The 18,013-nt window shown below is 37.1% G+C and overlaps 2 protein-coding genes across 4 annotated transcripts in view; both read left to right on the forward strand.

Annotated features, from left to right (window-relative positions):
* LOC100679968 (venom dipeptidyl peptidase 4) overlaps positions 1-18,013 on the forward strand; it is a 297,831-nt gene that overhangs the window by 200,270 nt on the left and 79,548 nt on the right. The window lies entirely within an intron of this gene.
* LOC116416620 lies at positions 6,422-11,721 on the forward strand. Of its 3 annotated transcripts, none has more exons than XM_032601685.1 (2): positions 6,422-7,425; positions 7,764-11,721. In XM_032601685.1, exons 1-2 carry the CDS (start codon positions 7,224-7,226, stop codon positions 9,374-9,376), a joined length of 1,815 nt encoding a protein of 604 aa, XP_032457576.1. In that variant the 5' UTR covers positions 6,422-7,223; the 3' UTR covers positions 9,377-11,721. The 3 variants fall into 3 exon arrangements, with proteins under 3 accessions (XP_032457576.1, XP_031781446.1, XP_031781445.1); XM_031925586.2 differs by lacking the exon at positions 7,764-11,721 and adding an exon at positions 7,492-7,722; XM_031925585.2 differs by having other exon boundaries at positions 6,424-7,425.

Below are 18,013 nucleotides of genomic sequence, written 5' to 3' on the forward strand. Positions count from 1 at the left end.
TAATTTTTTTTTTTCACTCGGGCAGGACAAATATAGCTTCTATATACCTCAAAAACCATGCGCATATAGGTTTTGAACCCATATCATCGATTTTTCACGTGCCTCAAAGCACCCGAAGTTTCTTATGGGATTTACATGTTAAAAAAGGATCAAAACGTTTATCGTTCTGAAAACCTGTGAAAATTTTGGAATTTTAACTTTGGAAGTATATTTTCCCATGTATTTTGAGCTGCTGAATCGAATGGTGCTATTAGTTTTTGCCGTAATAGTGAAATAAAAAAGTTATAAGCCAAAATCGTTGAAAAACTCGAAAAATTGCAAAAAAAACGTGTAAAATGCACTTTTAACGTTTATAATCAGTGATAAGTTGGAAAGTTTTTTTCAAAAACATACATTTTCATGTATTTTGAGCTCATTAAACGAATGGTGCTTTTGCCGATTCAATCGAGAAAAGAAGTTAAAATCATCAAAAAACTCGAAAATCACGGTAAAAAGGCCAAAAAGCTGATTTGTAATATTTTCTACTAATTTATACTTTGAACTACTGAATCACATAAACTTATTAGTTTAAAAAAATAAAAGAAAATTTATAAGCTGAGATAAAGAAAAACGATCTATCGAAGCGAGATTCTAAAGGTAAAAATTAAAAAACAGTACAAAAATGTTCTAATCGTATATTCAAACAAAATATTCATTTATATGGCCGCATCAACGTTTCCTTCTTGCTATCTGAAAACAAGCTTCGATAATCTTTTATTACAGGTAATAGGTATTGCAATTGCTTTTCATCTTTAGTCAAAAGATTGTTGAATTCAGTTATCAATTTTACTTCTCGTTCGGCTGTATCATTCACGACTCTGAGGTTTTTAACAACTTTCAAACAATGAGTGTACTTTCTATCTTTGGCCCATTTTGATGGATTTTTTTCTAAAAAAGTTGTGTCAATTTTTAAACGTCTAAAAGTTTCATAAGTGTCTTTGCAAATAAAATCACTAATACTTGAATTCACTATTTTATCCAAATTTTGTTCATTGACTAAAATTCGTTTTCCATAAACAAACGTACTAGAATTTGACTGTAGAGCTTCGCACATTTTTAACTTTTCTTCATTTGAAATAGTAAAGTCAAAAAATGCTAGTGCTGTTAGTTGCGGAGTCAAATACCACAAGTGATGCATAAATTTTCTAACAGCACAGTCAGATATACTTTCATCAATTCTTCTATATTCGTACAAACATTTTAAAAACTTTAAATCTTGATTTGGTGCTTGAGCAGCAAATGGAGTACAAAACCAGGCATGAACGTAGACTCTTACTATAAAAATGCAAACGTCTCTACATTTTACTTCAACATCTTTTTTATCTAGCAAATATTGTTTCCGAAAGATGAATATTTTCAAACAATATATAGCTTTTGCCATCCACCTAGCATGGTGAATAGCTCCAGGTGGATAAAAAGTTATACCACTAGGTAATTTTCCGCCTAGAAAAATGATGACTAGTTCCAAAAATTCTTTGAAATCACTTCTGTTTAAATCCTTTTTTAAATACTTCGAACAAAAGTCTAAAATTTTTTCTTTTACATCTTGCAGAGATTCAATTACAAAAGTATCACTAATACCCGGTTCAAATTTTGTTTGATCTACAGATTTCCAAAAATCTCCAAAATTTTTAAACAATTGTACCTCCGGACCAGTTGTCTTACCAAATTTTATTTCAAAAGTACTTCTCGTCGATCGACGGGCCGGCAGATAAAATAGAGAAGATCTTTATCGATTAATCTTTCTAATAACACACAAGCTCCATTTATTCGACCAGTATTGCTAGCTGTTGAATCCCAACAAAGAGCTTCAATATTTTCTAATAAAGACCAGTCATTTAAAGTATCGAATACTGTTTGAGCTTGATTTATTCCACTACTAGAAGAGATATTTGGAACACCCAAGAGTTGCTCCATTCCATTACTTGTAATAATAATCGCTAGTCTATCAGTAGTTTCTCTTCGTAAATATCCTGGAAGCAACTTTCCATCCCATTGGATGGTGCTCGATAAACCAGAAAAAAGTGGTGGAGCAAGATTTTAATTGCCTCATATCGTTCTTTGCGAAAATTTTGACGAGCCCTGTGAATAGATGATGTGTTTAATACTAAATTGCGCGTATCAATGCTGAATGCTTCCGCAGCGGCCATCAACAAATGCATTACGTCTCTTTTACTAATTTTACATTTATCTAATACTGTAGCCAATTTCGCAGTCATAATTGGTTCAGTAGCTCGCCTTTTCAGAGGAGGTGTACTTTCAAATAATGGAGATTCAGACTCTGTTTCAAGCAATTCATGTAAATCTTCTGTAAATAAAATTATAAGAAGAGATTAAATTAAAGGTTATTAAAATAAAATTATGCTATAAATACATTTTTTCTCTATTAGTAAAAACTGATATCAACTGACTATTCAAAAATGCAAACCTTTTGTCGCCATACTACGAGAATCATCCTTTTGCATTTTTAATGAAGCATCGACTACCTTGTCCTGGTCGATGGTAACCGAAATTTCATTCTTTACAATATTGAGGCTTTCATAGTCCACTTACATTGGTGATGGCTTACTTGTGTCTGTATAAGTTGTTGAGGTACTGGAACTAAGAGTTTCAAACTGTATTTTTTGAGAGAGCAGGCCACTTTAAAAAATTTACAAAATTGTATTTTAAATCAATTCCGAAAACCTTTAATAAAAAAAATTGTTTATCGCAACTGCATGGCGTGATCGCTAAGTATAAAGCTGAGTTATGTTCAAAAGTGAGTTTTACGGAGAGCTGAAATTTTGCATTTTAAGTGATATCTTTTATTCTTTCTAAGATATAGACTTAAAACTTTACAGGTAAGTGTAATTTAACATAATTAATAATAAAAAAGAAGTTATAGTACTCCAAGTCTTTCAAATATATCAGCGAGTCCCAAAAGCATGAAGTTTGACAAAAAGTTGGGGTTGCACTGATATTGAATATTACATTTTTTCTCATATCTCTGGATTTATGATAGGTAGAGAATTGAGACTTTGCATACAGGCTTATTTTACTTTAATATAATGAGAAAAACACAGTTGGATTAAATTTAACAATTTTTGACATTTATTTATTAAAAAACTTGACATTTTGATATTGGTCGAAATTGCCGCTGAGGTGTTTTTTCAGCCAGTGAATTTTTATTCATACATTTAATAGTTCTTAAAAGAACTGATTGTTATTGAATAACTTATTATAAATTAGTGCAAAAACGACCTACTACGACTTAATTATTGCAATTGCAATGCAGTTTTGCTGCATATGCTATTAAAGTGGAAAGCAGATACCAGATTCTTCAATGTATAATTAAGTCGTGGCGTCCTGTCAGGGGCGAGGTGACTCCACTGGACATCCCGTCCTTCAAGACGGAGACGCTGAGGAATTCATTTTTCATCAGCGCCTCCTACCTCTGGAACAGCCTTCCATCTCAACTTCGCGACACACTATCCATATCACACTTCAAACAAGCAGCTAAAAATTATTTCTTTAATTTGGAAAACACATAAACATCGCACAAACATACATACATTCTCTTTCATCTCATGTCATCTCTCAACATCACACACACCTTATACTATATACCCTTACACAAATTTTATTTATTCCTTTATCATAATACACTATATTTGTTATATGTACAACAAAATGTACAAAAATAAAGAGCAATTAATCTAATTAATCTAATCTCTCCTACACACACGCTCTCTCTCCATCTCTCCTTCTCTCTCACGCACAAGCTTTACTTATCTTTCTCTCTTACGCACACGCTCTCTCTCTCACGCACAAGCTTTACTTCTCTCTCTCTCTCTCTCTCTCTCTCTCTCTCTCTCTCTCTCTCTCTCTCTCTCTCTTACGCACACACTCTCACACATCACTCCTTACTCTTAATTACTAATCTAGGCACACACACACATACACGGGTAAATATAATTAATGATAAAACTTACGCGTTCACTATACACTCACGCACATAAACACAAAATTTCACGATACGTCGATTGTCTCTTTCCCCTGTCAGCTATGTTGTCGGAAGATGCAGGCGAATCGAACTGACAAAATTCTTCGCCTATATCAATCTCCGTATCGACTTCATCACCCTCCGCTTCCTCCTGCTGCAACTCCGCTTCCTCCTGCTGCATCTCCGCTTCCTCCTGCTGCTCCTCTCTTTTCACAAGATCTATCATAGCACCATCTTCATCGGCATGCACCACCTGTCTAAAGATACACATAATTAATCTATTGTGACAAACATAAGATATTCCCTTATTAACTAACCTTATTAACTAACTAACCTCTTGCTGCTGCATCACCTCCTCAGCAACCACCTCCGTCTCCTCCCTATTCTCTGTTCCTACGCAGCAACACCACAGCTCTCTTCTGCTGCACGTCGTACAGCATCGCGCCCTTCACTCCGTGCAGTACGTCCACCGTGTGCGTATGGTCATCCGCTTCATCACCCGCGCACATACTTCACATACATCCCCAAGCTTAGGGATGTAGTAATTGACGGGGCCGATGGAAGGTGAACTTTTCATTATGTCCAGCGCGCGTTTGACTTCTTCGCGCTCCTCATACAGCTCAGCATACATGTCGCGGTGTTGCTGTATGAGCCGCGACGTACGCTCCATCCGCGATTTTAGGAGAGAGCATTTCTCCTCCAACTGACGCAAAACAACACTTTTAACAGACATCCTAGTGGAACTACGACCAACTTGGAACTGACGACTGTAGTACAAGCAGTCATCTGTAGGGCCTAGAAGGAAAAGGAGGGACGAAGGAGAAAAATTTAGACTTGTGTTGATTATTGTTCGATACCGCACGTGTGCTCGTACACCCGATACCCGAACGAGCTGGCTGATGCGTTGTGCAGCGAAATGCTTGACGGATACTTTTTACGAGCGCGAGAGAGCATAACCTTTGACTCTCAAGTGCTCTTCGCAGGAAGTTGATATTGTTTAGTATCCACTTGTCGCCATGAGTCTTAGCAGGCGATACCTATACAGCGGTGATAAATCAGTGTGACAAAACAACTATACGTGTTTGATACTGCTTGCTGCTCGACGAACACTGGATACTTTTTTACGATTGTGTGTGTGAGAGAGAGAGAGAGAGAGAGAGAGAGAGAGAGAGAGCATGATCTTTGACTCCCGACTGCTCTAAGCGTGAACTTGATATTTTTAGTATCTACTCGGCGGCAAGAGTCTTTGCAGTCGATACCTATGCGCGGAAAAAATGGATCAGTGTGACAAAACAACGGTTCAGAGTAATCTCAAATGTAATTAACACGTGGATTCTCGGAGCCGTATACTTGATACTGCTTGTGTGAGAATCGCTATGGTCATCGCTTGCACACGAAGTCGAATGCTATTAAATATGATAGAGCATTGATTTTAGCCGCCTTGTATCGTGCGAGAATTGTCGACGGTATCATTATTTCAGATTGTTATGCATCTTGGACCCGTGAGAGCGTAGGTAATATAATACCTATGAATCAGTCGATCCTCTTACCGTTTAAGTGACATTCGACGAAATTTTGATACTCGCGAATGATAAAGCTGAGGCAAAACTTATCACAAGATGTTATTTTTTGCGTTTTATACTGTTGCGCGAGTCCACACATCCCCCCACTAGCAAGACGTTTTTTATACTATATAAATCCTACGTTGACCTCAGGAGCTCAGTAGTCATGAGAGTAGTTACATTAAATCAAGAGCTCGCAAGCACGTATAACGTAGCCGAGGAGTCTTTACGCACTGTAGTGCTTCGCATCGCGGGCAATCTTCAAGCAAATAGTGTTGTTAGACGCAGGTGTACAAGAAGCTGGTGTCTACGTGTGAAACGCATGGTTGCGTTCCAATTATGCCGCGAGTTTACACGTCTTTTACGATGCTGCGGGCCACGGAAAATTGTACAGCTTCATAGACTCATTTTAAAAAAATGCAACTTAGCTGTGCGATGCGCAGCAGAATTTTGTATGCAACACAATTTTGCGCATTTACCTGTGTTGACGCGGCTAATGACAGCATTCAAGGAGAATAATGGTGAGTACATGTTTATTGATTGCAATTTTTCTGCACTATATCGCGTTGTCATTAATAAAAATCAAACAGCGCTTGTACTTGGCAACGAGGTAAATGGTGCCACAGCTGATAGTGTCGTCTGCTGCTGCGGCTACAAGCTCAGTTTCATTCACTCGCGCGCGCATACACACATTCGTAACGCTGTGTCATCTGCTCTTGCCGTAGAATGCGTCGACTGCTACGTATGACTTGTAGTGTTTTCAAGTCGTCTGCTTCAGCGCTAGGGAAATTAGCTTCTTACATCTGTCATATTACATAGTATGCGATGCGTATCTCTCTATCATTACAGTAATATAACGTATAATTATAAAATCAAAGAATATACATCCGCTATATTCTATGACAGTGAGAATACTTTTTTAAACAACTGTTTTTCTCGCTATACTTCTTACATTTTTATTAAAAAAGTGTAATCAAATATCGGTTAATATTTTGTTTTAATTTATTCGACATCAAAGAGATTTTAATATTCATGTGTTGTATGCATCACTACCTTAAAATACATATAACGTTTATTATAAAAAGTAAGCGCTGTATTTTTAACATAAAATTGTTTTACATTTCAGCATTAGAAAATTTATTAGCCGACATAACCTCTGATGAAGATGATGATGATATTACAGAATACACATCAAGTGAAAATGTTGAACATACGTCATCGGATGAAGGTGAGGAGGAGGAAGAGGAGGAGGAGGCAGAGAGAGAGGCAAGTGAGACGGAGGATACAGCGCAAGCGGGGAATGCTGTAGCCGATGTACAGTTTGTCCCGGCTGAAATGGTGGCGGTGAGCGCTGCCGATGCACACGGAGAGGAGTTGCGGGTGGGGGAGAGCGAAACCGTAAGGAGAGAAGCAGCAGCAATGGTGGCTGCGGCGCCTGCAGCGGTGCGTCTTTAGGTGAATGAGGCGATGGAGGATGAAGGTGAAGCAGTAGAGAGAGCGCAGAATGACCACGATGCTAGAGCAGAAGAGGCTGAAGATGCACCTGCCAATAGGGATTCTCAGCAAATGGTTAGGTTGACCACCTTCTTGCCACATGTACAGAGCCAACAGCTGCTGCTAATAATATTCTACAGCGCTTGATGGAGCGAGCATCTGATGAAAGCGAAAATATTATTGAGTATGCGCAGCATCCATGTGTCAAAAGACGGCAACAAATCCTCGACTTTTTGGCCCGGCCAGTAGAACCCGAAAAAATGCGGTACACAAGAAGAAGCGCTGGAGGATTGGTCACCGAGCATTTTTTTAACCAGGGAAATCCAAGAGATCGTCAAATTAATGAACGTGAGTATTATGCTGTATTTAAATATACATTTTTCTTGAAATAAATTCTTATTTTTAAATATTAAGTTATTAGACGTGGTCTCGAAGGATTTGCTAAGTACCCCAGGGCTTTGAAACAAGATGTCATGCGTATCATGTATGTTCGAAGAGCACAAGAAATACGTTGGTTTTTCAAAGCTTGTAAAGATAAAAATTCCATACTGTTAGACACTGAAAATTTACCTGAAGTGTTTAATCGCCTGGGACAGAGTTTTTCAGGACCACCAGAAGAATAATTTGAAAATAAGAAAGTGTAAAATAGGGTATTCAAATATTTTGTATTCAATAAATTTTTTCAGAACATAATCACTCTGACGATTCATCTTGTTCTTCTTCTACAACCATTTTTCCCTTATCTACATCATCTTCGAACACCAATACTTCTGTAGAATCGCAGGATTACGAGGCCGATGAAAGTGATTTTTCTATTCAAGTTGGTAGAGGACAAAGAAGAAGAATTGAAAATTCAAGCAGCAATAATGATGATTTGTCTGACTACGAACAAGAGGGTAATCAGCCCAGTGAGGAGAATGAGGAGGCGGAGGAGGAGATCAGCAAGGAGGATGATGAGAGAAGCGAAACAGACGATAATATGAATTATCAAGGAGTCGATGAGGAAGGAGATGAGGATATCCAGCCTCCTGGTAATCGTTTTGATATTTTCCAACAATATTCGCATTATATATCTAAGTATAAAATAGAAGGTAGACGTATTGTGCTAAAAATAAGATCTCCACCGAAGGATGGATCTATAAATCCGATAGTTTGGTTGGAGTTAGTTATTCGCGATATTTATTCTTATATAATTTCATTATGTAATGAAAACGACATGATTGGCGTCTCCGTTAGAAGTTTAAATTTTGCACGAGGTCCGGGTGGGTTATCTTTACGATTAGTAAATAATTTTTTTTACAATGATTTATGGAATTTAATAAGCGGATTAGCTCAGAGTAATGAGGATTTTCAAATAGATGAGAGCTTTATTCTAACATTAACACTTGTTAATATACCTAATGGTGGCCGAGGTGGAAGTAGAAAGAGGATAAATGTTGACAGCTTAGCTCAGAGATCGGTTGTATCTATAAGAAATAACGATAATTTATGCTTGCCAAGAGCTTTAATTGTCGGGGAGGCTTTTATGATGTATAAAAAATTCTTTTCAAACGAAGCCATTGATACTTGGAATATTGTCAGAGATAGCAGACGTGGTATGCAAAAAGAGCGTGCAAATCTCCTTACTATTAATGCAAACGTCGTAATTCCTGCAAACGGGTGCGGTATACGAGAAATAGAGACGTATCAGCGATATTATGTTGCAAAAAATATCGTTATTGTAATATACGATAGTTTATCTTTTGGAAGTGGAGAACCGCCCTTTTACGATGGAAGACCTCTGTTAAATTCAAATTCTTTTGACGTTATAAATCTTTTGTACGACGCGCGAAGGCGTCATTTCGATACAATATTAAATTTAACCGGTGCTGCACGCAATCGTTTTTTCTGCGAACATTGTAATAAAAGCTATAGATACGTAGATGAGCATAGATGCACAGCCAAATGTGACAAGTGTTTTTGTGCGCCAACGTGTAATTCTAATATAGATATTATAAAGTGTGTAGAATGTAACCGAGAATTTTACGGACAAATATGTTTCGACCGTCACAAAATAGATGGCTCATACAAAAAAAATAATAAAAAAATATGCGATGTAGTAAAAGTTTGTAATATGTGTTGCAAACGAATTAATATCTACAAGTCAAAGCACGAGTGTGGAATCAATTGGTGCAACTTATGTCGTGAAAAACATGATGTAAATCAGCTCTGTTATATTCAACCTATTGGACGTAATGTTAACGCACAGATTAATCGTAAATCCCCAAAGAAAAACTTATTTATTTTTTATGACTTTTAGACGCGTCAAGATTCTGCTTACCGTGAACATACAGAGATAAAAATACACATTCCAAATCTATGTGTTGTACAACAGGTTTGCGATGATTGCATGGATGATGAAAATATAAATATACTATGCCATAGGTGTGGTGTAAGAGAGCATATATTTCGCGATGATCCAGTTAAACAATTAATAGGTTTGACAGTACGCGAGAAAACTACCTTCGATCAAATAATTTGTATTGCTCATAACTCTCGTGGGTTTGATGCGCAATTTATTTTGAGAGAAATCGTTGAAAATACCTCAATAGTACCGAATGTAATATTGAATGGACAAAATATAATTATGCTTCAATGCGGGCGAACAAAATTTATTGATAGTTTAAACTATTTTCACATGAAATTAAGTGCTTTACCACAAACCTTTTCTCTACCGCCAGCTAGCAAAAAAAAGGTGGATATCGACGCACTGATAATCATTCGCAAAAGTCAATACAGTGGCTGTTACAGTGTGAACGTGAGATTGGTCGGGAAATCATACACGCGGGTAGAGCACGTGAATTTATGCTTCCAGAAGGGTTTCGTGTAGATGGCTATTTACCTCCGGAAAATGATAATGCTAAAGGTATTGTCTTTGAATATCAAGGCTGTTACACACACGGTTGCCCTATTTGCTTTAATAAACGACGAGATAAAATAATGTCATACGGTAGAACTATGGATGAGTCGTACGAGAATACTTTTCGGAAAATTCAAAAAATAAAAGCCCTGGGTTACGAAGTTCGAGAGATATGGGAATGTACTTTTGATCGGATAAAAGCAAAGAATCGCGAAATCTACGAATATGTAACACAGCATCCTCTTATGAGTCGTATAACGTTGAATCCGCGCGATGCTTTTTTTTGAGGTAGAACGGAAAATATAGTTACTGAGTACACGATCGGAAATAACGAAAAAATTCAATATACAGATATATGCTCTCTTTATCCGTAGGTGTGTAAAAGAGGTCGATTTCCCGTAGGACATCCGCGAATTTTAATTGGTGAAGACTGCAACGAATTAACGCAGGGGAATAACAATAATCTCAACAATATTGAAGGATTAGTTAAATGTAGTATCTTACCACCGCGCGACCTGCACATTCCACTCTTACCAATTAAAATGCACGGACGTCTTCTTTTTGCTCTTTGCCGCTCATGCTGCGAAGAAATGCAGCAGTGTGACTGCAATCACGAAGACCCAAAAATGCGTGAATTCACGGGCACCTGGGTTGCTGATGAGTTGCGTAAAGCTGTTGAACTCGGTTACAGTATTACGAAAATTTATATTATTTGTCAATATGAGATAACACAATATAATCAAATTGATGGTAGCGGAGGTCTTTTTGCTGAATACGTAAATACTTTCTTAAAAATCAAGCAAGAGGCTAGCGGATGGCCCTCATGGTGTACTGATGAAGCAACTAAATTACAATACATTGAACAGTATAGACTCGATGAGGGTATAACTTTGGCTAAAAATAATATCGAAAAAAATTCAGGGTTACGAGCTGTTGCTAAGCTCTGCTTAAATTCGTTTTGGGGTAAGTTTGGACAACGGAGTAATTTGAAACAAACTGAAGTTGTAAAATCACGTGAATCTCTTTTAAAACTTCTTACTTGTCCGGAAAGAGATGTTAATGATATACTAGCAATTAATGATAAGATACTGTACGTGAATTGGCAATACAAGGATGAGACTGTCACTCCTGCCCCGCATACGAGTGTCGTGATTGCGGCTTACACCACTGCTCACGCACGTTTAGAACTATATAATTACTTGAGAAGGTTGGGTGATCGTGTTCTTTATTATGACACAGATTCTTGTATATTTGTTTCGCATGACGATGCTCCGGATGAGTATAAACCTTTTGTTGGCTCTAAACTAGGTGATATGACAGATAAACTTTGTGGTTATGGTGAGAATACGTATATAAGTAATTTTGTTTCGGGAGGACCAAAGTTTTACGCTTACACAGCTGTAACACCCAATAAAGATGATAAAATTGAATGTTGTAAAGTAAAAGGTATCTCATTAAACTTCTCAAACGGTGTCAAAATTAATTTTGATAGCATTAAGAATTTGATTAACGATGCCTTTGCAACCGAAGATCACGAATCTGAAAAAATGAATGATGAATGTAGTAAAATACGCTTAAAATTCAAAGCTATCAGAAGAACTAAAATGCATGAAGTTTTAACGCGTGAAGAATCGAAAACATGTTGTGTTGTATTGAAAAAACGACGATACCTTACGTCACGTAAGTCTCTACCTTTTGGATATAAGAATAATTAACTTTTTGGATGTATTTATTGTAAATAAAAATAAACACAAATTTTTATATAATTTCCTTATTTTTCCATTTAAAAAATCCCTAACACATTTTTATATCCTCAGTATAGCTTCTGTCATCGAAGAGAACGCTTCTTATGGAAATTTAGCTCATTTTAACACATAATTCAGCTTACTCGCGGTGTTATTTAGCTTGTTGGACACGAATATCAGCTTAAACAGCGGTAATAACAGCTTGTGATTCAGCACACGTAAAATTAGCTTATTTTTACGTGTGCCGCGCCGCGCCGCCGCCGCCGCCGCCGCCGCCGCCGCCGCCGACCGTCCGCGTGCCATAAGCTTATTTTAAGGCAAATCTCTCGTGTGTGTGTGTGTGTGTGTGTGTGTGAGTACTCGGCGAAATGGATATGCGATTCAAACATCCGTTTACGTGTATCGTTAGCGGACCCACGGGATGTGGTAAAACAGTTTTTGTCAAAAGGTTTCTTCGACATCTTCCACTCATGTGCAGTGTAACTTTTGATCGGATATTACTCTATTATGCCGAGTGGCAGTCTACGTATGAGACACACTTTGTTCCAGGAGGCGTAAGTAGGGAGAGTAGAAAAAAAATTGTTGAATTTCACGAGGGATTACCTCAGCCTTCAGATTATTCTCAAGACAATGAAAAGAAAAAATTATTAATTATCGATGATTTAATGAGAGAATCTTCGAATAACATAATTCTCGATTTATTTACAAAGGGAAGTCATCATAAGAATTTAAGTGTGATTTTTATTACACAAAATCTTTTTCACAAAGGAGCTAGTCAACTCTCATTAAACGCAAATTATCTCGTTATTTTTAAAAATCCACGTGATCGTTCGTAAATACAATATCTAGCGCGTCAAGTCTATCCCGAAGACCCAAAATTTTTACAAGAAGCGTATCTCGGTAGTACGTCAACTTCTCGTGGCTATGTTTTGTTGGATTTGAAACAGTCGACCGAGGGTGAATTTCGTTTCCGTACCTCTGTTTTTCCCGATGATAAATTGAGTTACGCATATGTACCGAAGAAGACATTCCGATAAAAGGAGAGGATTCCTACCAAAGCATTTTACAAAAAAGTGTGTTGCAGTATTGAATGCTCTTTGTCATGCAGATAGTCAACAGCGCTTAGCACTGTTACGTGTAGCTGATAAAAAAACTCATTAAAAGCATATGCGAGTGCGTGTTAAATGTATTGCGCGGAGTCGTTAAAATAAAAAACTCACACAAGTCAAAGTTAAAAAAACATAAAAGTGTTTTGAGAAAATTATTAAATAAATCCAGTAGTAATAACAGTGAAAAAAAGTGGAAAAAAAAGAAACGCGTCCTTATTCAAAACGGTGGTGCTTTTTTACCAATGTTACTTGCACCAATTATAGGTGCACTTGTGTCAAAAATATTTGGAGTCTCTGGAAATTAAAATATGGAGCACGCTCGTAAAATGGTCATTGTACCAGAGGAAACATACGAGAGAGTAACGAAGCAACAGCATCAACAAAGGGTGATAATTTAAGTCGTCTCGATGCTGAGATGCACGATATATTTTTTTCAAAAAGTATCAGCGATGAACGTGAAAAATGTCAAAAATATTTACAAATTTTAAGAAGATATCTTCATTTTAAAAATTTGGAACGTCAGGAACTTTTATCAGATGCAAATATACTTGATGTAGAGCATGAAAATGAAGATATATCGAGTCCATTGCCCGATGAAGCGATACTTGCAAGCATTTCCAAGGGTTATGTGAGAAAAGCACGTTTATTGCTTCAACATTGGAAATCAGCATCGCATCGTATTTAATGGGATAATTCAGGTACAGTTAGCATTGATGATAAAGCTATACCACACTCAAATATTATAGATTTACTAGAAGACGTGGTACGGAGTAGACCTGTTGAAGAACCTGTAGGAAGATTTCAATTAGCTAATTTTATAGCAACAACTGACACTCCATCCAAATTAATAAGTAATCCAGAGGTGATAAAAATTAGTGAAAGTTGGAAACGTGCATTAAATAAAATTCCTTCAACCAAGAGAAATAATTCCGAGAGCGTTCAGACTTTGGAACAAGGTACTAGACTCGCGGCCGCACAACGCTATAGTGCACGTTTGAATAAGAAAAAATCCATACCGCAAAAAGCAGACGACAAGTGCCTGGCTTATAAAATTTAACATGTCTTATGAAAATCAATACTTTGACACTAGACACGAGACTGGATACGCTGGTGCACGTAATCTGTTACGAATCAATGGTAAAAATAAGAAGAAGAAAAACGAGGTTAATGAGTGGTTAAGTAATCAAGATGCATACACACTACACAAACCTATTAGACGAAAATTTCCTAGATTGATGTACAATGTCACTAATGTGGATGATTGTTGGGAAATAGATTTGTGTGACATGCAATCTCTCAAAACGTATAACGATAATTTTGCGTATTTACTTGTAGTCATAGATGTTCTCAGTAAATATGCTTGGGTCGAGCCTTTACGTGACAAAAGTACAAAAAGTGTTGTAGCTGCTTTCGACAAAATCTTAAAAAGAGCCGATGGGCGACGCCCAATTCTTATACAAACTGATCGAGGCAAAGAGTTTGTCGGATCAGATTTTCAAAATTATTTAAAACAACACAAGATTAATTTTCGAGTAGCACGTAATCCCGATGTTATTGAAAATATCGTTTACGCGTATAATCACACTATGCATAGTGGTACTAAAATGGTTCCGGCAGTTGTAAATATTCGTAATGCAGTTGTGGCAAGAAAAAATTTAGAAAAAAGAGCTCTTAGTCAGAGAAAAAAGTCTAGAGCACATATATACAGCGTGGGTGATCATGTTCGCATCAGCCGGTTGAAAGGCACCTTCGATAAAGGTTACGAAAAGAATTACAGTGAAGAGATCTTTAAGATTACCCGTGTCTCACGTCGTCAAAATCTCTTCACCTATGAATTGACTGATTTAGAAGGTGAAATAATCGACGGATTTTTTTATCCCGAAGAACTAGCTCGAGTTGGCGATAATTGTTTGTCACAAAATAAGGAATTCAAAGTGGAACGTGTGATCAAGAGTAGGGGACGTGGTGTTAAAAAACAAGTTTTTGTAAAGTGGCTTGGCTATCCTGATAAATTTAATTCGTGGATTAAAGCAAACGAAATCGTTACACTTTAAACATGGCTGAGGACGAATTTTATTTGATATTACCAAGTAACAGTAGTATGAAATATTTTTCTGAAAATACAACATCTTGCTTCACCACACACTTATCGCACGAAGTACGTCGGCATGGTAAGTGGAGTGTTGCTCTCACGGAAATCAGCATACCATGCACGATGATGCATATTCAGAAACACGAATGTAATATAAAGTTTGTTAACGGACGTAGAATAGCAGTTGCAAGAAAGAGAGACATATCTGAATATTTACCGGAATGGACAAACGACAAACACAACGTTGCCATATTTCCACCAGGTGTTTACGAGAATCTCAACAATCTCACAGAAGCTATAAACAATATACCTGAATCTCACTTACGTATTGAACAGGCAAAGAAAAAAAGTGGTTATTACAATTTACATAAAAAGTGTGAATGTAAGGAAACTCATTTTTTCAGCTTGAGCGAAAAGGTCAAACGTATATTTGGCTTTGAAAATGAAAAATATAGAAATTTGGAATTTATACCCATGATTCCATCTGTAGAGTCGAAAAAAAATGCAACATTGGTAGGAAACAGACCTGGTTGTTTGGCAAGAGCGATAGCTGATCAATTTTTCGTTTACTCAGATATTTGTATTCCGTACACAGTCGGTCACGTTCAAGCATCCCTTTTACGCATAGTAACACTCGATAATTCAAAATATAAATTTGGTGCGAGAGTGGTCAAACAATTTGCACCGGGAATTTATCTACCTTTGTTAAATAACACATTTCAGAATATAATAATAGATATAAGAGATGAAAATGGGAATCATATACCATTCGAGTACGGGACGTTGACCGTAACACTACATTTCAAGCGCATTCTCTGAGAAAAAAATGGCTTTCTACGCAGAATACTATGCCGATCAAATCGGTGGTGGTGATGGTGGAGGAGGAGGAGGAGGAGTACGTCGAGTGTTTGCAGGTTCAACTTATCAACGAGGTCATGGTGGAATCGGCAGCTTTTTGAGTGGATTATTTCGAAGAGTTTTACCTTACATTAGGGTAAACAGCCCAGTAGATAGACACATACCAGTAAATAGACACTTTTTTAATTAATCAATTATTATAAATAATTACAAAGAGAAAATAGGTTAGTTTGTATTTTATTTGTTACGATAGAGTTTTAACTTTCATTCAAAAAAAAAATTACTTTAAAAAATTTTGAATTTCGCGCGTAAAAAAATATCGACTATCGGACTATTGCTCCGGAACGTAAGTTGGTGCTCGCTTCGTAAAGCCATGCCGTGGATGAACTGTGATTTCCCTCAAAACGGAGCTTTTCTTTTCTTCAACTAAAGGTAAGTGATACATCATTCATTTTCTATTAAAATTAGCTTTCAGTAGATATAAAAATAGTTTATATTTAATATGCATGTTTGAATAATCGGCGTCTATCGAATGGGCCGCCGTTCATAACCTTAAACCCATAGATAGACGCGTTTGCTTAGTCATTTAATCTTTTAAAGTAAACGAGCATGCTAGTAAAAATACCTATATTATTTATAAGTGTGATATATTTACAGATGCCACCGAAACAACGAGCATACAAACTATACAATTATTCTGAAAGTGACCTGGAGAGAGCAGTGGAGAAGTGCAAAAAAGGAGAATCTTTAAGAAAAGTCGCCCAAGAGTTCAGCATTCCCAGATCAACACTCTTCGTCAAGTTGAAAGGAATAGTTCCACTTCATGCCAAGAAGGGTCCAAGAACAATCTTGTTTGAAGCTGAAGAGATGCGTCTGGTAAAGTGGATTTTGGACAAAGCTCGACTAGGCTTTCCAATGCATGAGGATGAAGTTAAAGTTGCTGTCAAGAAAGTACTGGATGATGAAAAGCGAGACTCCATATTCAAGAATAATAAGCCAGGAGATAAGTGGATGAAGCTATTCCTCAAACGTCACCCAGAAATCAAGAAAAAGCAGACTGAACTGATCTCAAAAAGTCGAGCAAGTGTAACTGAAGAAAAACTGAGAGATTGGTTTAAAGAAGTAAGAAGTTATCTGGAGGAAAATAATTTGTGCAACGTATTGGAGAGACCAGAAAGCATTTTCAATGGCGATGAAACTGGACTTCAGCTTTGTCCAAAGAGTGGGAAACTCTTGGGACCAACAAAAGAACGGAACTTTTATGAAATTTCTTGTGGTAAAGAAAAAGAGTGTGTGACTGTGCTGTGCTCGTTCTCTGCTGCTGGTGCATCTGTTCCTCCCATGGTGATGTTCCCCTACAAAAGAATACCAGCTCATCTTACTAAATCAGTACCAGCTGACTGGTCAATTGGGCGATCAGAGTCAGGATGGATGGTCTCGAGTACCTTTTATGAGTACATGGCAAATGTTTTTTATCCTTGGTGCGTTCAACAGAAAGTGCAGTTTCCAGTGATTTATTTCCTTGATGGACACAAGTCACATTTATCACTTGAACTTAGTGACTTTTGTATAAAACATGAAATCATTTTGGTTTCATTGTTTCCAAATGCGACTCACATCATACAACCTTGTGACGTTGCAGTGTTCAGAGCTGTGAAGTATAAATGGAGAGAGGCAGTACAACTTTATAAGCAAGAGACGCAGTCTTCCATAACAAAGGCAACCTTTGCTCCATTATTCAAGAAGGCGTTCGATCAATTGAGTATTGATACCATCAAGAGTGGATTTAAAAAGTGTGGATTATATCCGTTTGATCCAGATGCTGTCGATTATGACAGATGCATTTCAGCTCGTCGCCAAAAAATAATAAATGCCAAAGCCTCACAAGAACCCCTGGAACGCAGTGATTTTATTTCAGCAAAAAAGTTTCTGGATTTTTTTATAGATGAAGAGACTCTTAAAAAGTTCAGTGAAACAAGAAGTAAAAATCAAAATTGTGATGATCCAGTGTATTTTTTGTGGAATTCGTGCATTGAAAAGCTTCAAGAAACCAACGACGATGCTGAACAGCAACAACATATGACACAAGATCAGAATGACAGTAATATTGAAGAGTTGGGCATCGCAGAAGAAAGTCAATTAGTGATGGAAGAGAGTGCGAACAATAGTATTCATGAAGAGCCAATGAATAGCACAGATGTAACGCAAGTAGTAATCCTGACTGCAGAAGAGG

Source organism: Nasonia vitripennis (genome assembly GCF_009193385.2).
Source record: "Nasonia vitripennis strain AsymCx chromosome 3 unlocalized genomic scaffold, Nvit_psr_1.1 chr3_random0002, whole genome shotgun sequence".
Lineage (NCBI taxonomy): Eukaryota > Metazoa > Arthropoda > Insecta > Hymenoptera > Pteromalidae > Nasonia > Nasonia vitripennis.

Coding starts and splice junctions, on each gene's coding strand:
- LOC116416620 (XM_032601685.1), top strand. CDS start 7,224: ATGGAGCGAGCATCTGATGAAAGCGAAAATATTATTGAGTATGCGCAG. Junction 7,426..7,763: donor AGATCGTCAAATTAATGAAC/GTGAGTATTATG, acceptor AAATTTTTTCAG/AACATAATCACTCTGACGAT.